At 42.8% G+C, this 25,903-nt stretch overlaps 3 protein-coding genes and 3 non-coding genes across 10 annotated transcripts in view; 5 read left to right on the top strand and 1 right to left on the bottom strand.

Moving 5' to 3' along the window:
* GPBP1L1 (GC-rich promoter binding protein 1 like 1) overlaps positions 1-8,630 on the top strand; it is a 53,366-nt gene extending 44,736 nt beyond the window's left edge. For all 3 annotated transcript variants that reach the window (XM_014061904.2, XM_014061903.2, XM_014061905.2), the window contains 4 exons: positions 4,871-5,029; positions 6,143-6,264; positions 7,448-7,550; positions 7,744-8,630. In XM_014061904.2, the coding sequence (XP_013917379.2) occupies positions 4,871-5,029; positions 6,143-6,264; positions 7,448-7,550; positions 7,744-7,893 (534 nt within the window). In that variant the 3' untranslated portion in view covers positions 7,894-8,630. The remainder of the gene's footprint in view (positions 1-4,870; positions 5,030-6,142; positions 6,265-7,447; positions 7,551-7,743) is intronic.
* Positions 8,631-11,519: 2,889 nt separating this feature from the next.
* On the top strand, positions 11,520-17,904 carry RPS8 (ribosomal protein S8). Its single transcript, XM_014061922.2, has 6 exons — positions 11,520-11,628; positions 12,093-12,199; positions 13,215-13,314; positions 14,633-14,808; positions 17,180-17,309; positions 17,744-17,904. The coding sequence occupies exons 1-6, from the start codon at positions 11,625-11,627 to the stop codon at positions 17,851-17,853; spliced, it is 627 nt and encodes a 208-aa protein (XP_013917397.1). The 5' UTR covers positions 11,520-11,624; the 3' UTR covers positions 17,854-17,904.
* Positions 11,930-12,011, top strand: LOC148044614 (small nucleolar RNA SNORD55/SNORD39). Its single transcript, XR_015697432.1, has one exon. It is a non-coding gene; the product is annotated as a small nucleolar RNA SNORD55/SNORD39 (small nucleolar RNA).
* On the top strand, positions 13,030-13,131 carry LOC148044615 (small nucleolar RNA SNORD46). Its single transcript, XR_015697435.1, has one exon. It is a non-coding gene; the product is annotated as a small nucleolar RNA SNORD46 (small nucleolar RNA).
* Positions 17,591-17,659, top strand: LOC148044616 (small nucleolar RNA SNORD38). Its single transcript, XR_015697434.1, has one exon. It is a non-coding gene; the product is annotated as a small nucleolar RNA SNORD38 (small nucleolar RNA).
* A 712-nt stretch (positions 17,905-18,616) lies between the features above and the next one.
* The window catches only part of BEST4 (bestrophin 4), a 32,121-nt gene continuing 24,834 nt past the window's right edge, over positions 18,617-25,903 (bottom strand). For 2 of the 3 annotated variants that reach the window (XM_087719750.1, XM_014061910.2), the window contains exons 4-10: positions 25,258-25,491; positions 24,269-24,423; positions 23,769-23,846; positions 23,380-23,511; positions 22,416-22,496; positions 21,844-21,998; positions 18,617-19,813 (exon numbers count right to left, since the gene is read on the bottom strand). In XM_087719750.1, the coding sequence (XP_087575876.1) occupies positions 19,423-19,813; positions 21,844-21,998; positions 22,416-22,496; positions 23,380-23,511; positions 23,769-23,846; positions 24,269-24,423; positions 25,258-25,491 (1,226 nt within the window). In that variant the 3' untranslated portion in view covers positions 18,617-19,422. The remainder of the gene's footprint in view (positions 19,814-21,843; positions 21,999-22,415; positions 22,497-23,379; positions 23,512-23,768; positions 23,847-24,268; positions 24,424-25,257; positions 25,492-25,903) is intronic. The other variant, XM_087719751.1, reaches the window with a different exon arrangement.

Below are 25,903 nucleotides of genomic sequence, written 5' to 3' on the forward strand. Positions count from 1 at the left end.
GCCCAAGGAACTGAGTTTAAATTTGATTGTAGCTCCACCTTTTGGTTGCCTCAGAGGCTGTTTCAAAAAATGAAGAAGAACAATAGTCCATGACCGAACTAATCAGAGTCCAAGTCCAAGACATGAAGGTGCTAATAACACACCTCGCGGCCCCACCTTAAGGGTGGGTTTGGACACTCCGCAGCGCCGAGAAAACGACCATTCAGGTAAGCCAATGGTCTTTCTCCTAGGCGCTGCTTGGAGTGTCCAAGCACGGGACATGCCAAAGCTATGTCAAAGTCGGGAGGGAAGAAGAACTGTCCGGGACCACAGTGCTTGCCACGACTCTCTGTAGGACTCTCCTCCCAAACGACGCCTCAGCGGAGTCTGAGTTACTAAGTCTGTAGTTACGGATGAATGGAGATGGACCAAATCTCTTCAATTGGAGCCTGAGTAGCCCAGGTGGCTGAAGTCGCTGCGCTCCTCGTAGAGTGTGCTGTGATACGCGGAGGAACCGGTCTGGCCTGAGTCTCGTAAGACATCTTGATGCTTGCTCTGAGCCAGCATCCGTGGTAGAAGACATGACTTTCTTCCCCATGGAAGCCGGCTGGAAAGACACAAATAAGGCTTCCGACTTACAGAATGGAGCGGTCCACTTGATGTAGATGCGCACCGCCCGCCACACGTCCAACCTATGCCATGTCACCTCTGCTGACTTCGATTGACCTGAAAGAAGCGTACCTGCATGTCCCGATTCACTCGGCGCATCGCAAGTTCTTGAGGTTCCAGTTTGCCGATCGCCATTACCAATACAAGGCCCTCCCCTTCGGACTCTTGGCGGCCCCGCGGACGTTCACCAAGCTGCTGGCCGCTGTAGCTGCACGGCTCTGGTCTCTTCCTGTGAGATTGGAATGCTACTTGGATGACATCCTTATCCACTCGTCCAGGGGGCAAGCCCACGCAGACCTGACCACCACCATCAAGGTCCTGCAGCTTCACGGGTTTTCAGTCAACCTGGCCAAGAGCCACCTGAACCCGACCTACAGGATCCAGCACTCGAGATGATCATCGACTCCGAGACCTGCAAAGTCTTCCTCACCCAGGAGAGAGTAGACAGCATCTGGACCCTGGTGAGGAGCATCCGCTTGACCGGATCTGCATCGGTCCTCTTTCTGTCTCAGCTGATGGGGAAGCTGGTATCCTGCATCTCGGTGGTCCCATGGGCGCGGTTGCACACGAGGGAACTGTAGTGGTTCTTCCTCCCCCTCCAAAGGAGGAAAGCCAGCAACTCCAGGCGCGTGATCTGGTTCCCCTCGAAGATCCTCCGGTCCCTCCGGTGGTGGCTGTCGGATGCCCTCCTCAAGGGCAGTGACTTCAGGGAGCCGGAGCGACTGATTATCACCACAGACGCCAGCCTCTTCGGCTGGGGTGCTCATCTAGGGACCTCGGTGGTCCAGGGCAGGTGGTCGCAGGCGGAACTCGCCCACAACATCAACTGGCTGGAGCTCCAGGCTGCAAGACTCGCCCTGCGCCACTTCCTCGATCAGGTCAGGGGCCGCGATGTACTGATTCTGATGGACAACATCGCCGCCAAAGGATACATCAACCACCAGGGCGGCACGCGGTCCCTGGCCCTGATGTTGGAAGTGGAGGCCCTGGATCGCTGGGCGGAGAGACATCTGGCATCAGTTCGCGCGGACCACATCTCCACCGTGGACAACGTGACGGCGGACTGGCTCAGCAGGACCAACATCCAGAACTCGGAATGGAGGCTGCACCCGAGACTGTTCTACCAGCTGTCCCAGAGTTTTGGCCACCCGGTGGTCGACCTGTTCGCCTCGCCAGCCAACACCCACCTTCCCAGGCATCTTGAAGCACTTGTACGCCAGATGTTTGTTCAGTTTCTTGAGTTCCAGGATCGCCCTTCCCCCCCCCCCCGATGATTTGGGGACCAGGAAGAGGATGGAATAGAACCCCATGCCTTCTTGACCCCTGGGGACCTCCTCTATGGCCACTATCTCCAGGAGGTGTTCTATCTCCACCCTCATGAGTTGGAGTTTGTGGGCGGACCTGGGGACGGGGCAACGGAGGAAGGTTCTCGGGGGAAAGGACAGGAACTCCAGGGTCAACCCGTGGCAGACCGTGTTCCTGACCCAACTGTCCGTTGTGGTTTCCTCCCACTGGGCGGCATAGAGCTGGAGGTGGCCGCCTATGGGGGGAGCCCTGTGACGGTCACTTGGATTTCCTAAAGGGCTTGTTGGAATAGCCCCCTTGGAAGGGCTTGCGGAAACCCTGCTGCTTCCCTCTGTCCCTAAACGAGGACCTATCCTGGGAGTGATCCTGAGGGGAACCGTAGGCGTGACTGGAACCGCCTGAGGAAGTGGAGGGCTTGTTATTCCGAAAGGAATTTTTACGGAAGGGCTGGCCCATCCATTCCTGTTTGTTAGTGACCGGCGGGGGAGCACTTTACGCTTGTCCTTGGTCTCGGTCAGAAATGGATCCAAGGCCTCCCCAAATAACTTACCCCACTTGAAGGGAGCGGAAGCCACCTTCCATTTCGCCTTCACGTCAGCCTGCCAGTGGCGGAACCACAGCAGGCGCCTCGAGGTGACATTCGAGGCCAGAGCCCTGGAAGAAAATTTTGTGGCCGCAAGGGACACATTGGCTGAGTACTCCACGGCGGCAATAATCTTTGTGATGTCTTGCCTGGATCTGGAGTTCCCTACCGGAAGTCCAGCCCGCAATTTGCAGAGCCAGAAGAGGGCTTCCCTGCCAAAATAAGAGGAGCTGGCGGAAGCGCGCATGGCCCAGGCGGTAGCCTGGTGAGTCTTAAGAGCTGCAGATTCCGCCCTCTTGTCCTCCGCCTTAAATCCCTCCAGCATCTCCGCGGGAAGGGAAGAGGGGGAGGTAAGGGACATGATAGGGTCGTCCACTTGGGGAAGCTTTAGGAGCTCCTCCAGTGGGGCCTCCATGGTGAACAGTTTCCTGTCCGTCCCACTTGGGTTGCCATTGTCCCTGGCTGGGCCCATTGCCGTTGGATAATATCTATAAATAATTGAGGAGCTGGAACCAGATCCAAGGGTGGAGGCACCTCCTTAAATAGGCCTGCCCCGGGATCCTGGGGACCTATGGTTACCCCTGTGACTGGGTCAGATGGAGGCTTGGCCTCGGGGGCTGGAAGACCCATCTGGGGTCCCACTGCCCGGGCCTTGGTAAGAAGGGCCCTAAACATGGCTGGATTAAATAGCCCTGAGCCTGTGGCCTGTTCAGGGGTGGGGTTCTCATCGTCAGATAGAACCGGAACCTCTATCTCAGCCTCCTCTAGGTCCGACACCTCACTAAGCCCCGTTGGGATGGGGGATGGTGCCCTAGCTTCGGGAGCTTTGGGGACCTTGGCCTGGCTGACAGCTGGCTTGGACGCCACAGAGGGCAACTTGGCCGCTAACTGTACCATGCCATCAGAAATGCCTTTGGATATGGCACGAGCCACTACCTACTCCATGGCCCTAGATAAAATGGATTCCTGACCCTGAGGGGCAGGGGGCTCCAATTCTGAGGGAGAATCCTCAGCCCCTGAATCCAAGTCTGCCAGGGTGTCTACAGCCATGGAATGGGTAGGAGATCCCAAGGATGCCCTATGAGGGTTGGGGGAGAACCCAAAGTCCTCACTGCCTGGGCCTAAGGGAGATTCCCCTCGCTGGGATTCACCTCTGGGAGACCCATCCCCAATCTCACTTGGGGAGGACTCCACAGGATTCTTGCGCTGTGCGGCCTGGGCCTTCTGGAACTGTTTTTCCAGGGCCTTCTGACGGCGCAGCACCATCTTTTCTTCAGCCTTGGAGGGAGGCCATGCCTGCCTTTGGCTGATTCTCCCTTGGGGAAACACCCCCCCCCCCCACAACTTCCTTGGCCAATGGATTGGGCCTGCTACGTTCGCTGGGAGTGGGCCCGGTCTTTTCCCCTTGCCTCTCTTCCACGCTGCGAGGGCTGAGCTGCTTCTCCATTCTAGCAGTGGCAGTAGACCAGGCCTGATGTAGGGCAGAACCTGATCCATGCGTTGGGCCTTCGAAGGATTCTGAGGCCTAGACGGTTGAAGAGAGGAGAGGGAGGCTGGAGTTGGCTGAAAAGGGCAGCCTCGCATCGGTGGATCCGCGCTGATGGCAGGTAGGCAGGCTGATTAGGTCCAGGTTGCCCGCAGCCGCTTGAGTAGAAGGACGGCAAGAGCCTGCTTGGCCACCCAACGCAAGGCTCCGGGCTTACAGCGGCTCTCTGCGGCGATCCGCTGGGTGAGACAGACTGCGTGGCAAAGGCTGGAGCCTGGGAGCGAAAGCGCACCAAAATGTCTTTTTAAAATGGCGGCCGTTCGCACCGCGCGACCTGGAGCGTCATCAGGCTTGGCACGGAGCCTAACGCTCCTGTCAGGGGCTCAGGGGCGCTCTGGCTACCTGGCTGCCTCCCCAGTACTCACTGAAACTGTTGCTCTTGGTGAGATCCCGACGTTAAAAGCAGCCCAAGGTGATGTCTGGGCTGCCAGCACTCCAGGGAGCCTGTCTGCGCGATGTGAGGCATATGGAGATAACAGAAAGGCCAAATTGCAAAGACACTATCTGCAACCTAATCTAACTGTCCTAAACTAAGGGAGCTACAATATCACTGATAAAGCTATAATTTGGGGTCCAGCTTGCTGCACAAGGACTGGAGCCCCAGAAAAGACGTCCTGTAGGGCAACTGAGATTTTTGAAACAGAGCCTCTGAGGCAACCAAGAGGAGGAGCTACAATCAAATTTAAACTCAGTTCCTTGGGCAGCAAGCTGAAGTTAACCGTGCTTGGACACTCCGCAGCGCCTAGGAGAATATAATAGATTTAACAATGCTATTACTCTATTTCCAGAGTCCCTCCAGTACCACCCCTCCTATTGAAATAAACTCCTCTCGCTTGACAAAGCTGATGCGCCGCACCACAGATAAGAAGAGTGAGTTCTTAAAAGCTCTGAAGGACGACAGGAATGGAGAATTGCCAGAGCGTCATGAGAACAACAAACTGGAGGATGTGAGGGTTCCATGTCTTTTTTAAGAATAATGTCAAAGAGTTTTTAAATAATTTTCTAGTATTTCTTGCATGCTTATTTAGTAAACTTGCGGAAAGTAGCATATGCATCTTGACTCTGGCTTCTGTCATGTATAAAGTATGGAAAATAAAAAATAATTGTAGCAAATATTAATGATATTTTTGAAGATATGAGGAGTGATGCATAAGCAAGTTTTTGTCTTGTTTCTGTGACTGTTGTATACAATTTATACAAATGTGAACTGTCATTTTGGAGGACAAATTAAAATAAATCAAGTTATGCTTAACCCTAGAAATGCAAAGTATATAGCATAGACACATAATTTTTATCATTTTGATAATTGGCATTTTTTTCACCTTTTGGAATGAACAAATAGCTTTTTTTGAAGAAAATTATCTTTTCTAGATACTGATTTTTTTAAGGCTTCAGTGCTCATGCATTAGTTTAACAGATGGGCATCCTCAAATTATTACAGTGATAGTGGGGTTTGTTACTATTTGTTCTTGATTCTGTGTTATAAACTCATGCAGATGGTCTTCATTTAACTATGGTAATTGGGACTGGTAATTCCATTGCTGAGAAATATGATTGTAAAATGCAGTATCATATACCATAACCAATTTACGACTGCAGTTGCAACAGAACTGCTGTCATTAAGGAATCCCACATGACTAAGTGCAACATCATGTGATCACAATGTGGCTTCCCTATTGACTTTGGCAATGAAGCTGGCAGTGAAGATTGCAAATGGTGCTCATTACTGTGGGATGCTGCAAGTGTCTTGTGAGCTTCTTTTTAGTATATTACATTTCTCTTTTTTCTTGCACTTTTTACTCCTACATTTTAAATTTAGTTTGTATTAAATTTTATTATAATCAAAAGTCTTAATGCAATTATATTCTAAATTAAACAGTAGCCATTAACATTTTTTGATAATCAATTGTTTCTAACTGTTAGTTTGAGGAGGTTATTAGCCTTATAAAACCTGTGCTACCTGAGTGTATAATTTAGAGAACTTTCTAAAATATAATTGATGAATGCTAAAACAACAATTACATGAGTATGATTTTGGTCACTCTTTTGTTCCTCACTAGGTGGATGGTGGCAGTACAGCAGAACCAAAGGAAAACTGGGGGGAGAACTGCCATCAGAATGGGCTTTCTTTGCCATTGGAAGAGGGAGATAATCTTTCTCACTCTTTAGAAGCAGAACACAGGTGAGAAAAGAGGCAGTTGGTCTGGAAAATATTAACCCATCAGAGATGTATAGCATTCAATAGAGGTTTGACCAGCTCTAGAAGAAGAACATGTGGTTTCTTGACATAGGACCGTTACTCCATGTCATCCAGTACAATACAATAAAAGTTTTTTATTGTATTGTGATTGATGCACGCATTGCCTTTTTGCCATTTCTTATTGAAATGTGTCACAGGAGAGGGAAAGGAACCCCCCTCCTTAGTGATAAGGCAAGAATGATTACATGGAAACAGTCTTTAATTTCCAAATCATATGTTTCTCGGTTTTGAAACCTGCATGACGTTTGAATTGAGGCACAATTCAACCTGGCTAAGGAGCTGCTTCATCAGACACAGCAGATGACATTCACCATCTGCTTCTACACAATCCATTTTAACAAAGTGGAATGGGGTGAAAGTAGATCATTTTTTATGTTTACTCTCTTAAGAACCAAAACAATACTTTAAAAACTCTCTTTTTATTCCTTCACTCCTGTCAGGTGTTAAACAAGTGTGCAATATAGCATGTAACAATTATTCAAGTATGTAATTTAAGTTATTTTAGAATAATAGTTTTATTGTAGTTAAAGAAGACACGAACGGGGTTTTTAATACTTAATGCAGTATTTCTCAAATTTTGTGGTTCTGCTCTTCCCAAAATACTTGATGAATTTTTGTAACACTACCTCACCATGAATAGAATGAATTATTTCATTGACAAGGCATAAATACATTTTAATATTTACATCACAGGGTCTTTAGACTCTGTGTTCCTGCAGTTGTCGATTTGAGCTTGCAGACAAAATGAGGAACAAAGCCCAAAATAAGTTTTGACAGTGCTCCCACTGCCTATACAAGGCTGATCAATATAAAAAATGGTGACGCCACCCCCTTACAGCCAATTGTTCATAACCCTCAAGGAGTTACCAGCACACAGTTTGAGAACCTTGCCGTGGTACTTTTTAATCGCCATTCTCACTTTTTCTTTGACTGCTTCATTTAATTCTTGGCCTAACTTGCCTTATTAAAGTATTTCTCTCCTACTGAGCAATATTGTACAATAGCTGTGAATTTTCTTGTGCTTAAGAAGGAGTAAAATATCTTTTCCTCCATAATGACATCTTTTAATTCTTTTTCTGTTTATTTTTTATATTTTCCATGCTAGATTACTGAAAGCAATGGGATGGCAGGAATATCCTGAGAATGATGAGAATTGCCTTCCCCTCACAGAGGATGAGCTCAAAGAGTTCCAAATAAAGTCAGAGCAGGTATGGTCAACTGCCTACCTTTTAGCATCATTTTATTTTGCAACTTATATGTCAAAATCTCTGAAAACATTGATTACAATAAACTAAGAGGTCAAAATTAATTTTGTTTTGGTGCATCTGACAACAATAAATTTTGAGTTTATTTTGGCTGAAAAGGAGAAATAAGTATGAAATTTTTTTTCTTTCTCTCTAGCTAAGAAGAAATGGTTTTCGGAAGAGTGAATTTCTTCGAGGCCAAGGCAGCAGTCAACTATTCTCCCACTGGAGAAGCACTTTTAAGACAGAGTTTGAAGAGTCAGACACAGAAACAAGTAGCAGTGAAACTTCTGACGATGATGCCTGAAGTTGGGCACCAAAAATCCATAATATAAAACCAATCCAGCAAACTCAGTTTGTAGTTCAGCACATAAATGTTTGGGGTTCGAATGAAGCAGAGTTTATTCTATCTCAAGTCTGTTCAGTTTTTTATTGTTGAAAACTTCATGCACAAGGGAAAGAATTATATCCCAAAGAAGAAAGCTATTGGCTTACTACTTTTTGATTTTGCCCTTCTGTGCTTCATAGAGAACAATCCATTCTGCCTTCTGGAGCAAGGCATCTCATCAGGAGCAGGATGCAAAAGACTTAAGTTGGGCAACCACAAGCTTCTCATACTGCCGTCCACATTGCAAAATGTTGTGCGGCAATAATGTGCTAAAACAATCATTGTCAATGACAAAATGGCTACGGAAGTTCTAATTGTGTTAAATTAATGCTAATAACATGGAACTTTTTTATTTTTTGGCGGCTCGGGGAGCTTCATCACTTAACCAGGCGTGTTTGGTTTTTCTTTTTTGGGGGGCGGGTGGTACAGCTGTAAAATATTTGGATATAGGAATTGTTTGTGTTCTTGCAACCTTGATATTCAGGGTGGATTGTTAAAATATAAAATTTTTGTGGGATTTCAAAGATTAAGATTATTTTGATAACATTATTTACAGATTTTAAAAAGTGACTATCACATTGAGTCTGTATGAGGGGAAAAACTACTGCATCAAAAGATAACTAACTTGGAATAAATATTTTGCATCAATTTGCCAATTCTGAGTCTGTCATTTCTCAAATTACTAGTTTAAATTTCTTAAATAAGACTTTCTCGTATTTGTCTTAATATATCAGTAATTTTTCAAAATCTGATGTCTAATTTGCTTGTTTCTTGATGAATACGTAAATCACTCTAGTCCGTTAAGTTGGATAAGTTTATATCAAAAAAGGATATCTATAAAACAGTATGGATTTCTCATTGGTAATGAAAATATTCACATTAAGGACCCAATAAAACTGATAAATTCAGCAGTGATTATCCTTGTATATATCTAATGTCTAATTTCTGATACAGTACACAAGGAGCATGGAGATATAGTGCATGTGTTGTTTTTGTAATATTTTAAGTTTTTGCATTTGAACATTTCAAAAATTGGCTTTCCATCAAATGAAGTTTGGTTTCTATGACTTTCAAAGCAAGTTTGTATAATTCTTTTGGAATAATATAGAAGCCATTGCTTTTGCCTTCTTCCAAGATGTTTTTTCAACTTTTTAATCTAGGTTATAGTCCTTGAATTTCCTGGTAATTTTCTATCCAAATACTACCCAAGTGCAAATCTTAGATTTGAAGATCGTTCAAGGTTGGCTATAATTAAATTCCCACAGAAGAGATCTTTTATGAGCAGATCCATACTTTAGTCTGCCAAAACTCTTAAGACTGTACTGGCATATATCCATAAAGCAGCATAAGGTTATATAATGGCTGGCATCCAAAGTACTACATTCCTAATGGTCAAGGAACAAGACACTAGAGCTCACTGATTGTTTTAGAACATGAAAGGAGTTTTTGCTAAACATAAAAATTTGCCAAGCTAGCACTCATTAGGATTAATAGATGAACAAACTATAAAGCATTTAATTTGTAAAGTCAGTCTGACTATATAATAGAAACCAATATACCTCAACTTCATGCAGCACTCCTTGCCAACTAGGCAAAAAGCATCTGTGTGATGCAAGTATTTCAAATTGCATGTTAAAATTACAGTGGGATATGGGGTTTGGAAAGAATACATTCTTCTGCAATTGTCTTTGAACTAGTTTTTTTAATGTTGACTGCTGCATTAGTAAACAATTATGTATCCTAAGATGATAATAAACGCATTTATATTCATGTATTCTTTCAAGTGTCCATGGACTATGTCCAAGGGTTGCATAGTAAGCACTATACATAAAAAGCTCTTAAAGTAATTAGTCATATCCCTCCAAACATTCCTGTAGTTGAAAGTTTTAACAAGTGGAATGCATAAACTACTTCCGTGACATAAACCATGTAGAATATAACTTTAGAATCTTTCTGAGGAATATTTTTCAGCAGAATATCAAAATGCCTTTGTCTATGGATAACCTTAATTGCAGTACATGAATCGAGAACAGCGCCAAACAAAAGATATTACAATGGAGAATAATCCTGTTTGAATATTTGAAAGTATATGCCAATATGAGAGAAAAAGTATCCTTGACTAGGAATATTTTTAATCACTAGAAACATTTTAAAAGGTTTTCTACAGCAACTGTAAACAAAAATGATCTGAAATAATACAACTGCTTTCTTCTTCAAAACTTAAAGTAGTATCTCAAATGTGGATGAAATACTATGCACCCTCTATAAACTGACTCTTCATTTTGAAATACTGTGATGAAAATTACCAGAGGTTGTAATTAACAAGATACTCTTTGTATCCTGGATAGGGTAAAAAGCAATGCTGATGATTGGTTAGCATCTGAGAAATAAATTGTACAGTGTGTTTGTGTATAAACTGAATTATGTTCCTAGTTACGTAAATGGTTGAAAATTAATTAAAAATTGATAAACTTCAGAGGAATATTGGCATATCAGGCTAAACAAAGCATGCATGATACCATAAATATAAGCACAATTAGAGCAAAATGCATTTCTATTTGCAGTAATATGATAGGCTCCAGTCATGAGATCTAAGATAAATTTCCATGGATGTAATCGTGCCAAATAATGAACAGGTTCTAACGAATGGCTGTTCAAATATTCTGCAGCAAAAACCTTCACAATAACCTGGTGTCTCCTACTGAAAATTCTACCCAGGTCTAGTCCTAAGCTTTTTCACTATTGGACAAAGGCAACTAACCATTTGCACTCGCTAATGACATGCCCTAGTGATGACTTGTTTATTAATATTTATAAATGGCCATTTTAGATTAAGGGGCTATTTGAGAGGCAAGATAGATCTTCCCCATCTGTTGTGAAATGGCAGAAGAAAACATGAATTTCACTCCCAAGACATGGTCTAGACTAGTGTTTTGAATAAATCAGACCTCAGACGCAAAATCCTGTGGGCTACCCTGTACTGTACTGGATAATGGAGTTCAGTTTATTTACCGCCATCGGCGACCGCCCGAAGACAGTCCAGGTGTAGTAGCTCTAACACCATAAGCTACATTCGTTATTAGTTTACCTTTACAATATCTATACGTTCCGTTTTAACATCGTGTAGAACACGGGTCTCCAACCTTGGCAACTTTAAGACTTGTGGACTTCAACTCCCAGAATTCCTCCTCCAGCAAAGCTGGCGGATGAATTCTGGGAGTTGAAGTCCACAAATCTTAAAATTGCCAAAGATTGAGACCCTTGGTGTAGAAAACAGATTATCAGTTGGTTCCAAGCACCAACAGCAACACCTTCCTCTCAAAAACAATCCCTGCCAAGCAACAACCTTAACAATCATTTAAAACATTTGCAGGCCTCGTCCCCGTTTTCAGCAATTCTTCGAAAAACAAGCCTGAATACACCTCATCGGCTTCTTTTCACACAAACCATAAAAAAAACCGTCCAGCCCGGTCACGCCAACAACGAACGTCCACCAGCCACCTCCTTCCGCCTGTTTCAAATGTCCCATTTTGATGACGCGACAATGCGCGTCGACTGAGGAGAGTGTTTCGCCGCGAGATTTCCCGGGGAACAATCCGTCCCGAAATGCTTTGCGTCCTTCTTTTTTGCAATCGGCGCCTGGGAGCAGGATGGGTGAGTTGTTAGAGGGAGAGGGACGTCGTGGTTTCATCCGTCCCCATCCGCCCCGTAGACATCCCCGCGAAGCTCCCAGTCGAGTAACGGGGAGAAGGATGTTTACCACGTTAAATGCGCGTGATATTATGGTTAGTTTTTTGTAGCAATTGCCATTCGGCCTGCTTTGGATCCGGACGCCTCTTCGGCCTTTGCTGTGTATTGCCGCAGTATAGCCACCTCTTCTTAAGGAGAGAGGGGCCTTCATGGAACGAAATTGTTTTCTCGCCTTAAAGCCCCCTTTTTTGTTTCTTTGCCCGACGTTGCAATGATGAAACTTTTTTCCACTGCTGCATTAAGGCCGAGTGTGCCATGCGGAGACTTACCTTGGAGAACTGAGTAACACTGGGCAGAATGAACTCCTGCAAGCCGTGGAGGGACAGCTTTAACGACCACTCTTAATCCATTTTTCTCTTTTTACGCAGGTATCTCCAGGGATAATTGGCACAAACGCCGTAAGACCGGGGGAAAGCGGAAGCCCTACCACAAGAAAAGAAAGTATGAGTTGGGGCGACCTCCTGCCAATACTAAAGTACGTTCGCTGAATTGCTTCGGGGGGGTGGTGGTGGAGATGTTTGGGTTAGAGTTCAGGCTACTTGGTTAAGAGTAAAGTATTTTAAGTTTCCTGAATAATGTGGATTGCTATAGGCCAACTGGGAAACCACCTTTCCAGGCAGAAAAAACACATGGAAACTTCAAGTGTTCTTCATTCTGGACTAATCCAGAACACTTAATAGCAGGTAACGAGAAATTTGCTAATTCTAAAATGTCCAAGTAAAGGATAACTATAATAAAACTTTATGATACAACAATAGTATGGCTTCTGCACCCATATTTTTAAGAACTGTTATTAGTGTGCCCCTGAATTTAATTGCAGTACCATTTTTATATGTCAACAATGATTTGTTTATGTGTGAAACAGATGTGAGCTACTTTAGGTATACCAACGTGTTGCATATGTGTGGTGGAATGCTTAATCGGGGCACCATATCACTAATTAATTTGAAATTATTGTAGTCCTTAAAAGATAAAAGCCGAGGTGGCGCAGTGGTTAGAGTGCAGTACTGCAGGCCACTTCAGCTGACTGCTATCTGCAGTTCGGCGGTTCAAATCTCACTGGCTCAAGGTTGACTCAGCCTTCCATCCTTCCGAGGTGGGTGAAATGAGGACCCAGACTGTGGGGGCAATATGCTGACTCTGTAAACCGCTTAGAGAGGGCTGAAAGCCCTATGAAGCGGTATATAAGTCTAACTGCTATTGCTAAGATTTGAAGTAAACTTAAACCCAGAGTTAACTTTGGTCATGTTGAGATAATTGCATAGTGCTTTAGTTTGGAGATACTGTTCCTCTGATTGTGGAGGCAACTGGAGTGATGAGAAGTACACCTTAGGTGAGTGTGTAGACTGTTCTGGTCTTCATCACAGTCACTAATGCTAGGAGTTGTCATAGTTACACTGACCATGTTGCCATTTAGGATGGACATTTGAGGCAATATTTTAGTTCCACGAATTGCTGTGTTTGAACAAACCTGTGGTACTTTGTTGCAGATTGGCCCCAGAAGAATTCATACAGTAAGAGTTCGTGGTGGCAATAAAAAATACCGGGCTCTGCGTTTGGATGTTGGAAACTTCTCTTGGGGATCTGAATGTAAGTGTAAAGTAGATGTTATGTACAGTATTGGGGGGGGGGGTATTAGTAACCTAGTGTAGATGCACAAATAAAAAAAACTGTGATGATAACTTTGACCTTAAGAGAGCTTTGGTGAATTCCTAGCTCTCAGTGATAAGAGTGTCATAGTTACCCTGAGTTATCTGAGGTGGGTTCCTACCGGTTCAGCCAAACCAGTAGTGGTATGCTGGCCAGGGTCACAGAACCAGTAGCGACCCAGGCTGGCCACATCGCCAAACCAGTTGCCACCGCCATCTTATTTTTTAGTTCTGCGTATGCGCAGAACAATTTCTATTGAACTGTGCATGTGCACGCGCAAAGATTGCCCATGAGCGAACCAGCAGTAACGCTGGCTAGAACCCACCCCTGCTGAGAGTATGCGTTATTATAGGGATGTTAAAGGGAAGACAAATAGTTTATATAAGTTTGAAAGGTATTCAAGTCTGGAAAAACTGAGGGGTTGAGAGAGAAATAATGAAAAATATTAGCTAACTTTAAACAAATGGTCAGCATGGATTTAAAGACTTATTCAGTGGTGAAGAGACAAGAATGTTGTAGATGGCACATTATTTAAACAGCCATGTTAACAAGTATTAAAACAGCCATGCAATAAATTTGAACCTTTGCTTGCATGTTTAGTTTGCTACCCCACTAGTATTTGGGGGGGGAGGGGTTACATGTTTGCTCAAGAGTGTAGCTTTGTTCCTATTCAGGTGTAACTTAACTGGTCAGTTCATAATCCTGGTGTTTGTTTGGTCGGTGAGGTTAATATGCCCCTGCAGATTTTCTTTATTTCATATTTGTTACTGAGCTTGGTTATGAGGATCTTATTGGAGCTGCTGAAGATAACATAAGATAAACAAGTCTATTTTTGTATTTTCTAATTAGAAGGCTGATTATGATATTTTGCAGAAATATTCAGAGGGGATCACTATTGTGACACAAGCTCGGTCCTTTTTGCATCATTATCAGTGATCTTGCACGTATGTGTAAAGGGGCACGTTTGTGTTGCAGGGTCATCATGCTCTTTGCAAATGCAATCATATTTTCTAGTCATCCTAGTTTGAGGAGTCACATACTTCAGAGTTTGTAAATTCTCTCTTTGAAATTCTGTTCTTTATTCTTTTAAATGGGGTGGTTTTGGAAATGGAAGCAGTCAAAATTTATTGCTATATTATAAAATAGAATTTATACAGATCCTGCACAGTGTGTGAAGGCCTATTTTTATGTACACCAAGATTCTTAATAGCATTCAGGTTTCTTACTCTTGAGAAATAAATTCCTTTTATCCTTACAGGCTGTACCCGCAAAACCAGAATAATTGATGTAGTCTACAATGCATCCAATAATGAATTGGTGCGCACAAAGACCCTGGTCAAAAATTGCATTGTCCTCATTGACAGCACTCCATACCGACACTGGTATGAAGCCCACTATGCCTTGCCTCTTGGGCGCAAAAAGGGTGCCAAGCTGGTAGGTGACATGTTATTCTATTCAGGGGTTTAAAAATATATTTGTCTTCTGATGATGATACCATTAACCAGTTCTGCTGCTGAAAGACAATGATGGATATCGACTGATCTGAAGGAGACATGAGACCAAGCTGTGTAGGATCCCTTTTCAATATAGAACATCTTAGTGCTGAAGTATGGAGGCAAATGTTTTGAATAAAAAGGATTCTATAAATTACTTTTTGTGGATTCCAATTTGAAAAATGCTGCTAATCTGTTATCCCGTCAATGCTCAGATCACAATTTATTTGGAAATTGTTTTAAAGTAGTAAAGAGTTCAGCACACCGGTCATGCTGTGTAAAGGTTGTAATTAGGAGAATGCACAATACTCAAAGCATTTTGATTGCCCTGGGTATTAGCTGAAACAAAATCTGGAGAAATTTGACAGGATGAGTAGGACAAGACCTGTACATCTCACACCTATAGCTCTTCATCTAAATTGGCCTATATATGTACATTTATTATTTGTAAATTCCTAGTGCCTTCCTCTGACTGCCACTATCTGTGTTTATTTAGACACTGCACATCTAATTGGCACGCTTATATTTCCAGTTCTTTCCTGACTATAAGGAACTGGGCATTAGTGGCTATAGGGAAGTAGAAGGGGGAAATGGTGCTTGGAAAATGGGGGTGATAGGCTGGTTGAATAAACTGCTGTTCAAGCTGGGGAAATTGGCAGTGACCAAAGCTAATCTGACTTTGCAGTTTGTCCAACCAGATAAAATGGCCTCTCCCACCTTAGATTTTTCAAGTGGTTTCCTTTCTCTTCCACTTATGCACATAACATGTTTTGGTCTAGGCATAGACAAGTTTTTATGTGCAAGTTTTTAAGTTTTGCACAATGTTAGTTTTTAATTTTACAACCGATTATCTGGAATCCTTTCAGTCTGGATTCAGGCCTGGCTACAGCACGGAAACTGCTTTGGTCGCACTGATCGATGATCTCTGGAGGGCCAGGGATAGGGGCCATGCCTCTATCCTAGTGCTCCTTGACCTCTCAGCGGCCTTCGATACCATCGACCATGATATCCTTCTGCGGCGGTTGTGGGAGTGGGAGGCACCGTTCTTCGGTGGTTCTCCTCCTACCTCTCGGACAGGTCGCAGTCGGTGTTGGTCGGAGGGCAGAGGTCGACCCCTAGGTCCCTCAATTATGGGGTGCCACAGGGTTCGGTCCTGTCCCCCCTCGTATTTAACATCTACATGAAGCCACTGGGTGAGATCATTCGTTGGCACGGGATAAAATACCATCAATATGCGGACAATACACAGCTGTATCTGTCCGCCCCGTGCCAACTCAGTGAAGCGGTTGAAGTGATGTGTCAGTGCCTGGAGGCTGTCAGGCTCTGGATGGGAATGAACAAGCTTGCACTCAATCCTGACAAGACTGAGTGGCTATTGATGCTCCCTCCCAAAGATTGGCTATGTACTCCATCTCTCAGGCTGGGGGGGTGAAATTATACGCCCCTCAGAAAGGGCTCACAATTTGGGAGTCCTCCTGGACCCGCAGCTGACTTTAGAACATCATTTGTTGGCTGTGACCAAGGGGGCATTTGCCCAGGTTCGCCTGGTGCACCAATTGCGACCCTACCTGGACCTGGAGGCCCTTCGAATAGTCACGCCTTTGCGACCTCAAGACTGGACTACTGTAACATGCTCTACATGGGGCTGCCCTTGAAGAGTATTCGGAGACTGCAGCTTGTCCAGAATGCAGCCGTGCGAGCGATTGTGGATGCACCTCGATACACCCACGTGACACCTATCCTCCGCGAGCTGCACTGGCTGCCTATTGGGCTCCGGACATGCTTCAAGGTGCTAGTCATTACTTTTAAAGCCCTACATGGTATCGGACCTGGGTACTTGAGAGACCACCTCCTGCCAGTTACCTCCCTACGACCGATCAGATCCCACAGATTAGGTTGCCTCCGAATTCTATCTGCCAGCCAGTGCCGACTGGCAAATCCCCGGGGGAGGGCCTTCTCTGGCTGCTCCGGCCCTCTGGAACGATCTCCCCGTCGAGATCCGGACCCTCACCACCCTCCAGGCTTTCCGCAAAGCCACGAAGACCTGGTTGTTCCGGCAGGCCTGGGGCTGATGAATTTCCAGCCCCACTTGAAATGTTGTGACTGCTGTTGGTTTTTACTCTGTCTGTCCTTTGTCTTATTTGTATCCCCTTCCCCCCTTTGGTTGTTAGCCGCCCCGAGTCCCTCGGGAGTGGGGCAGCATACAAATTAAATAAACATTCAAACATACAACCCCCAAATCTGCTGAATGTTTCAGGTGTTTGTGGAATTATGGGAAATAACAACGGCTTACACTTCTGCTTTTGTTCCAGACCCCTGAGGAGGAAGAAATTTTAAACAAAAAACGTTCAAAGAAAATTCAAAAGAAATATGATGAACGGAAAAAGAATGCCAAGATCAGTAGCCTCCTAGAGGAGCAGTTCCAACAAGGAAAGCTACTTGGTAAGATGTAAAAGATAGAAAACTGAGCTTGCTAGACACAGAAGATGTACTATTTTGATAAATTATGTGATGGTGGCAGTCTATACTCAGAGTTGACGAAGTCACAGCTTCTTTATTCTAGGGCAGGATTTACTTGTTTCAAATCTTGGTATAATATTTAACTTGACAATTATTAGAGCCTTTGCCTAGTTCTTGATACTTTATACGAGTTAGAACCAGAAATTCAAGTGTCAGGGGATTCCCATGTTATCCTGCATAATTGACCAGGGATTTGAAGTTGATCTTGTGATGAAAACTTTGTCCAGTTCTGCTGCTGAATGTGAGTGGTGACATTTCAAGTTCTGAAGGTAACTTCATCTGTAGGAAGGCTGTTAAGTGTGTTCACCAGTATTAATTGACACGTTTTCCTTTAATTTTGTCCTTTCCTTTTTCAGCTTGCATTGCCTCCAGACCTGGACAATGTGGCCGAGCAGATGGCTACATTTTGGAAGGCAAGGAACTAGAATTCTATCTGAGGAAGATCAAGGCCAGAAAAGGCAAATGAATACATTTATTGTATCCAACAGGCTTAATAAATATCTCAGAGTCTTGTAAATGATTAATGTGGTTATTTATGGGCATTGGGACAAAGCATATCAGTGGTCAGTGTTGGAGTGGAATTTATACTAATATTGTGGACTGTAGATTGGAAGAAAGTCTCGGCTTGTTTCAGTCTGGTGCCAAATGTGTTTCCTTGTAGGCCAAGCTATAACTTAACTGCAGCCCCAAGAAAAGCAATAAGATTGAAATTTCTCTCACTGATCTTTTCAAAAGCTATTTAGTTTTCTAAACTTGTTGCATTTTTATTTGGGAGAGGACCTGTTGCTGCCATTCCCCAGTTGAAAATGGAGGATAATGAGAGAGATTTTCATAAATGGTTGTAACGTGAAATTATATAACTATGCAATTGCATGAATTGTTGATAGAAAGCTGGACAAATGCATAAGCTAAATTCAGCAATTGAAATATAATATTAACCAAATCTAAATGTTGCTCCTTCATCGAGAGTTTTTATATTTATGCAGATTAATCTTTTTCAGTGCCCATATTTTCCTCCTTAAGTCAATCTTAATGTTATTGAGTCAGTTTCACTTGAAGGTATGATTTACCTCTGAATAAACAAGATTATGCTGTTAAATTTTGAAAATGCATGGATTCCAATTAAATAAATTAAGAATTAACACACAGTATCTTCCTAGTTGAATATTTGGCTCATCTGGATTTTACTATTATTCAGATACCTAAATTATAAAAAGTTGCAGAACACACATGTTTAAAAGATTATTTATTAATCATAAGCTAAACGAAGTTTGGCTAGGTTATTAAAGAAAATACATATCTCTGTTAATATATCTGGCACAAAGAACCCAGACAGCTAAATACAGAAGGCACAAAGAACTCAAGAACAACATGTTAGGTTAATTTTGAGTGAAAAGGGGTCTATGACCAAATAAATGGCAATGTGTTTACCGTAATGGAAGTGACTTGTGGATTGTGGGCTGCTTGGGGTGATTGGAAGGAGAACATAGTCCAGTTTTACGTACCAGTAAATGTGTGGTTTTTTTTTACTTTTCTTGGAGTTCAGAAATTTATTTCCCAGCAACCATATTTGCTTTTTTGTGTGCTGATGAAAATGGTCAGGATCTCTGGTCATTAAAAATATAACCTGAAAATATCTTCATAGTTCAGGGGTGTCAAACTCAATTTTATTGAGGGCTGCATCAGGGTTGTATTTGACCTTGGGGGGCAAGGGTGAGTGGCCAGCTCAATGTTATTCAGGGAAACCTATGGTGGCCCAAGCACTCTGCCAGTGGAAATGGGTCCCTAAGCTCTGTTTTTGGCTGTGACTGCCTCCTGCAACCCCCTGCCAGTGAAAACAGAGCTTGGGGGGGGGGGGGGGTGGCATGTGTGGTTCTCCCAAGCTCCCTTTTCTCTGGCAGATGCACCACAGGCTGGTCGTCTTGTTTCCAGGGCCAGATCTAAGCACCCCACAGACTGGATCCGGCCCATAGGCCTTGAGCTTGACACCCCTGCCATAGTTGATCAAATAATTGCAGCCAGAAATTTGATGATCTTAGCTAGATGATGGCTGTTCAATACTGCTGATGCTGTCATCTAGGGATCCTATCACAGTAATAATGGGTATATCTTTTCTCTCTGCATTGTGAGGCATACCGGTTTCACTAATTCCTGTTTCCTCGTCCTCTGTCTCTTCCTCGTCGATACGGCCAACTGCCTCTGGATCTTCTCTGCGATTGAAGTTGGGACTGGCAGAAGGAAAGATACCCTCAGATCTCAAGCGCAGTAACTGAGGGTGGGAAATCCGGTTGCCCTTCCCAAAATTTTTGAGGCTAATTGCTGGAGAGGCGGCAGCAGCATAAAAGCGGCTGAGCAAAGGTGTCTGTATGCGGTTCATGCTGGGTGAGGCATCGACCTGCTGATTCTGCTCTGGGTCATCGCTCATCCTACACAAAGGGGGAAAGACAATTCAGTACATGCACAACAGTGAAATAAAAAATCAGGATGATTCCTGGTTCCATTCCAGCTGATAGTGATAGTGACTTGGTATATATAACACGTGAAGCAATAAATTTACTGATCTAGGTACAAATTAACTAAGTACACTGACTTAGCCAAGGTGATAGGAATGGTCTGACCCTAGCTGATAACTCCTTTAGCATACTAAAAGTGGTTTGAGAGCTAAGGAAGGACAGATCTGTGTTTCCCCAAAAATAAGACAGGGTCTTGTTTTCTTTTGACCCCTGAAATAAGCCTTATTTTCGGGGAGTTCTGATTATTTTTAAGATGCAGGTGGTCCCTTAACCGCCGCCTGCGGATCAGGTGATCCAGAAAGGGCCAGAAGTTCTGTCTCTGTTTCTGCCACATTCTTGCCATCCCTAGCATCGCTGGACCTGCTGCTCTTTTTGCAGCCACCACTAAGAGAAGGGGCACAGTAGCTAGGGTTTGCGGGAGCAGCCTCCACGAGGCTGTTCCATGTGGATGGCAGGTGCATATGGAGCATGTTTCCCACTCCCAGGAAATGGCGGGGACCAGCTGCGCATGCATTTAAATATTTTCGGGAAGGGCTTACTTTAGCACATATGCTCAAAAGCCCGATTGGGCTCATCCAGGGAGGGTTTGTTTTTGGAGAAACGGTATAGTGACGCACCTATGCTGTGGTAGACTCCAGTAGAGTGTTCTCCAGTCAATTGCTTCTAGTAAATCTGTTGTTGAGTACAACAGAATACCTGTGCTATACATTGCCATCTGTGGGAGGTGTTTGAAATTTCACATTTGGTGTACTCTTAGTGCCCTTCTAAATGTAGAATTTGCTTTAATGTAGAATTTGTTTTTATTTGCAGAAACAGGTGTTGCTACGTGAATTTTGCCCCATTTTACGACCTTTCTTGCCACAATTGTTAAGTGAATCACCACAGTTGATAAATTAGTAACATGGTTGTAGAGTGAATCTGGCTTACTCCTTGATTTTGCTTGTCAAAATATTGCAAAAGGTGATCACATGACCTTGAAACACAAGTATCTCAGTTGCCAAGCATATGAATTTTGATTACATGCTCATAGGAATGCTACAAAGGTCAGAAATGAAAATGATCATAAGTCATTTTTTTCAGGGCCATTGTAACTTTGTCACTAAATGAACTGTTGTATGTCGACTACCTGTATTTGATTTAATTGTATAATGGCTAACTTAAATAAGCAGCCTGTATCATATAGTTTTATGGACTGCTTTTTCCCCCCTTCATAGATGACTTTAAATAGGTTCCTAATCTCTAAGCAGACCATCTTCTGTGAGTGATAAACAAGCTTCTCTTGGGCTATAAATCCCATCGTCCCAAACTTCATGAACATAGTGGTTATAGCTTATGAAAGCGAGAATTTAATGATATTTTGGAAGGAAGATGGATACATGGGATTGTAGGCGAGCTGTGCTAGTATGGTTAAAATTCAGTCTGGTGCATCAGTTAAAGCCAGCTGCAGGTCATGGAAGCTTATGACTTTAATAACATTTATTAGTTGGAAAAAGTTACCAGATTACAACTGAATATCTAGGAGGAGCTTTGTTGCATCAATTTGATTTCCATCTAGTATCAATAAATTGCCCTATTACAGTGCTTGTTGATACTTTCATGAATTCCAATCATGCTATTTATTCCTCTTCAATTTCCTTAAAATTTATTTCAAGTAGAAACTTGCTTGCCCCCAAACTGCCAATGTGCAGTTCTAAAGAAAATTAGAAATTTTCCAGGATAGGCATTGGCAAGAATAAATTATCTTCCATAGACAGGCTCCAAACTTTTTATGACAGTGTGAATAGTCATATGTTACATGATAGATTATATGTATCAAGTTATTTTATTGATTTGGGCGAGGAAGTTCACAAAACCAAAGCTGTGATTCTATCAGGCAGTTGTCATATTTGGTAGCCTCAAAAGGTAGTTGTCTGACGACAAATGCATTTGGCAATTAAACTTACCGCATATCAAAGGTGGAGCCCATGAAGGAAGGTTTCAAGGTCTCTGCCAATGTGGCTGTTGTGTAGGGTGGTTGAGCTGTAGATTCATTCCAATATTTGTCCTTCCCAGTTGGAGGCAGGTTCTGGTACATGTCATCCACTGAAAGCAACGATACCTAGCCAAAACAAAGAATTGTTCTGTTTTTGAAGAGTAGCTGGTGAAACTACATGTCTATTGATTACAGTACTTTAATGTTAGATTCAAATATTTGCTTTGCATAATTGTTCCTTTTAATGTCTGCTTTTGCAGAGAAAAAAAAAGAAAAATAGATGTTGGGACTATTGGAAATTATTCTTATGGTAGGCTTTCAGTGCCATTTTGCCGTATGGTCTGAAATTAAATACGTCGGACAGCATCAGATGGAGAAAGGCTGGGATTACCCATATTTCCCAGATTAATTTCATGCTGTTGAAGCTGCCATAAGGATATTTTAAATCATTAGCAATAGTTAACATCTTGGTGCACCAATTTCTAGACCAGGTATAATTTGTGTTTCTAAGTAGCGTATTTTAAACATTTATGTAACACTCACCTGAAGATTTCTGTCTATCAATTTATTAGTTTCAAAATCATCATCATCCTCTCCAAAGGGATTAATTATTTGTTCAGCCACCTATATGGGAAGGAACACTTTATCAATATTTTAAAGATAGCTGTGAATCTGCTTAAAATGAACAGCGTGTTTGTAAATCTTACTCTAGCTATGCATAAAGGCTAGCTATGTAGCAAGAACATTGCTGCTCCTTAATAGTCCAAAGTCATTCTGTTAAACAGAAATAAATGGACCTTATGTAGATTGTGATGCAACTTAAAAACATTAAAAAGCTGAGCTTCACCAGCTACATCTTGTTGCCTGAAGAGGAAAGGATAGTTGATAGATTCAGCAAACTTTCACTGGAGAAAGATGAAGTGTTTTGAGCGTCTGGTTTGCTTCATACAAGTTTATTCCACAAATAAAATCTGTGGAACAAACTGGCATGAAGCCAACCAAAAGCTCAAACATGAAAGTTTGTGCAATCTATTTAAGACTAGATTGACTGTAAAGGTAAAGATTCCCCTCGCACATATGTGCTAGTCATTCCTGACTAGGGGACAGTGCTCATCTCCCTTTCAAAGCTGAAGAGCCAGCGCCATCCAAAGACGTCTCCATGGTCATGTGGACGGCATGACTAAATGCCGAAGGTGCACGGAATGCTGTTCCCACCAAAGGTGGTCCCTATTTTTCTATTTGCATTTTTTATGTGCTTTCGAACTGCTAGGTTGGCAGAAGCTGGGACAAGTAATGGGAGCTCAGTCCATTATGTGGCGCTAGGGATTCAAGCCACCGAATTGCTGACCTTTCGATCAACAAGCTCAGCATCTTAGCCACTGAGCCACCTTTCAGTGACTGTAGGACAGATCATATGGCAGGGGTTCTTTGAGCTAGTTATTTTTATTAAATTATTACTGTAATATGAAAAATCATCAAGCTATTTGCTAAAAGCCAACATCCTCACCTTCAGCCACCCAGCATAAAAGAAGAACTGTAGGAGTGTGGGCAAGGGAACATATATGTCTAGATCTCCATCCAGGAACTGGCGGCCAACCACACAAAATGCAAAGAAAGAATAGACCGCTATAGTGACCACCTGTGGAGAAGATGGCATTCATGGTATTAGACATCACTGGGTACCGCTGGGCTCAGTGATTTTTTTAAGCAATCCATTTTCCCATTTCAATGAGTTTCTTGAAACCTTTATTTCATTCACATTCACAACCCACTTATAAAACAGTGACAATTCCAAATATTTCACTGTGGCTCTTGATTTTTTATTTGTTTTAATTTGCTTTGGTAGCTGTAGCAGCAATCACAAACTTTTGTTTATATGTTTCCTGTTGCACTGACCTGTGTGTACACTAGGGGGATACTGATCCAGTCAAAGTGAAAAAGCATGCTGCATTTGGCACGGTAGAGGTTCAGTTCCTGCGTGGAAAAACCCAGAGGCTTCAGAATTTGCAGCTTTGTTAAACAGTTTGTTCCTGTATTGCAATATCGATCTTTGAGGCTTCCTTTAAATTGATGTGTAATTTTCTGTTAGGCTTATAGATAAGATGGATAAATGTGTTCAGCCAATTCATGGAATCGGGGTTATTTTGCAACATAGGTGGGATATGTGAAGTTAAAATCATAATGTAAGAGGCAACAAACTGAAGTCACTTTTATATAAATTATAATATTTGTTAGATTTATATAGATTAATAGGGTTTTTTGCCAGATGTTGGACCTCAAAAAGGCAAGAATATCCCAAGAATGCCAAGAATAGCCCTGGCAAATGATGCAAAATAAGAATCGGAATAGTTTAAACTTGGGTACTTATAACCTCCTCCATTGTTCCTTGATCTTACATCCATGAGCAATCTGAGTGCCACATCATCGCGGACCCTCCCTTCTCGTCGTGCCTGCGCAGCTAGATTGGTGAACCACACACAGGGGATCCAATACTTGTTGAAGTCTGAATGGAGACTCTCATATTTCTTACGTTCATCCTGTGTCATAAAACCTGTAAGGGGGGTGGGGATGATATGAGAAATTGGCTTGGAAGCAGGTTCAAACAACAGACTGAGTCACATTACTACAGTAATACTTTGTACTGTATCAGGACGAAGGAATATTAGGTATGTTCAATGCCCTGAATTTATAAACATAATAAAAGTGGGATAATAAAAATCTTTTTAAAAAAGTAGAACAAGCATTTGACAGGAACCATATTATGGATTGAGGAAATTTAAACTGAAAAAGTGCAAGGTCTCTTCTCAGTTCCTCGCTTTGTAACTCCAATTTCTCAAAAACCACTCGCTTGAAAGATTTAAAGTACAGCATCCTTTCCCAATCTGCCTGGGGGATTCTGAGAAGTTAAAAAGGCCACTAAAATTGTAGGCCAACAAACTGGGGAAATTGGATTAGAATATGATGCATTATAGGCAGCCTATATAGGGATTATTCTGAGTTCTCGAATTAGCTACTAGCAAAAGCAGTTTTAGTGATGTCCCTGAAGAAAACTTTGCATCCAGATGGTTTTATAGAGATGCAGTAAAAAATAAACAGATGAAGCATTAAAAAAAAGTTGTCCCTAACCTTGTGCCCCCTAAATGCCAGATATAGTCCTAATGTTCTTGAGGGCACCATAGTGAAGAAGTCTGCCATTGAGTAGATGAGCCAAGGCAAGGACTGAGAGCCTTGCAAAGATGATCAATATTGGCTTCTCCTGTGATTTCCTGTTTTTCTCCCCCCCCCCCTTTCCAGGCAGTAGCCCAAAGTGAGAAGTTTCTCTGCATCCACTTTCACACACAGACACACACACAGCCTTAAATCTTTCCTTTCTAGTCAGGCTCACCAGCTTCTACGATGTGGTCCATAGTGGGGAATCTCTTAAGCACTCTGGTGCTGACTGAACGCAAGATCAGGACAGAAGATAAGTTGGCATAACGAATGAGTGTGCGCCGCAAAATCCGACCCTTGTCATCTTTCCCATGAACGTTGCTGGAAATGACACACATCAGCTGATCTGGCAGGGGAATGCTGGTGTATTGGGCCCACCAACGGTTCACAATCAGTGTGACGTAAAAACCTGCCAACAGAGAAGTTCAATGATACTAAAAGAATATGGCGTCTGTTCAAATTTCAAATGATTCATTTCAAATGATTTTTTCTGCACTACAAAAGCTATCTGACACGTACGACAGATTTGAAAGAAAGCTGGATTATTTGCTGTTTTTAACATCAAAATATGAAGAAAAAAGTGAGAATGTTGAATGTTTGAATGTTCCTGAAATACAAACGAAGGATGTCAGAGATGAAGATTCTCAATTTGCTGACATTCCGGGCATCTGGTTTACCTCTGAGGGAGAAAAAGATGGAACGTTTGAAGGGGGGGCAGCTACGCAGAAGATTTACTTCGAAAGACAGAGCGTAGGAGGAATGAGAAGCATTAAAGAATTTATACTTTATGAAATATCATTTGCAAAACTTTTGATACCACC

This window comes from Thamnophis sirtalis, unplaced genomic scaffold, assembly GCF_051295495.1.
Source record: "Thamnophis sirtalis isolate CommonGarterSnake01/CBP01778 unplaced genomic scaffold, rThaSir2_p1.2 scaffold_7, whole genome shotgun sequence".
In the NCBI taxonomy this organism is placed as follows: Eukaryota; Metazoa; Chordata; class Lepidosauria; order Squamata; family Natricidae; genus Thamnophis; species Thamnophis sirtalis.

Coding starts and splice junctions, on each gene's coding strand:
- RPS8 (XM_014061922.2), top strand. Junction 12,200..13,214: donor GACCTCCTGCCAATACTAAA/GTACGTTCGCTG, acceptor ACTTTGTTGCAG/ATTGGCCCCAGAAGAATTCA. Junction 13,315..14,632: donor CTTCTCTTGGGGATCTGAAT/GTAAGTGTAAAG, acceptor TTATCCTTACAG/GCTGTACCCGCAAAACCAGA.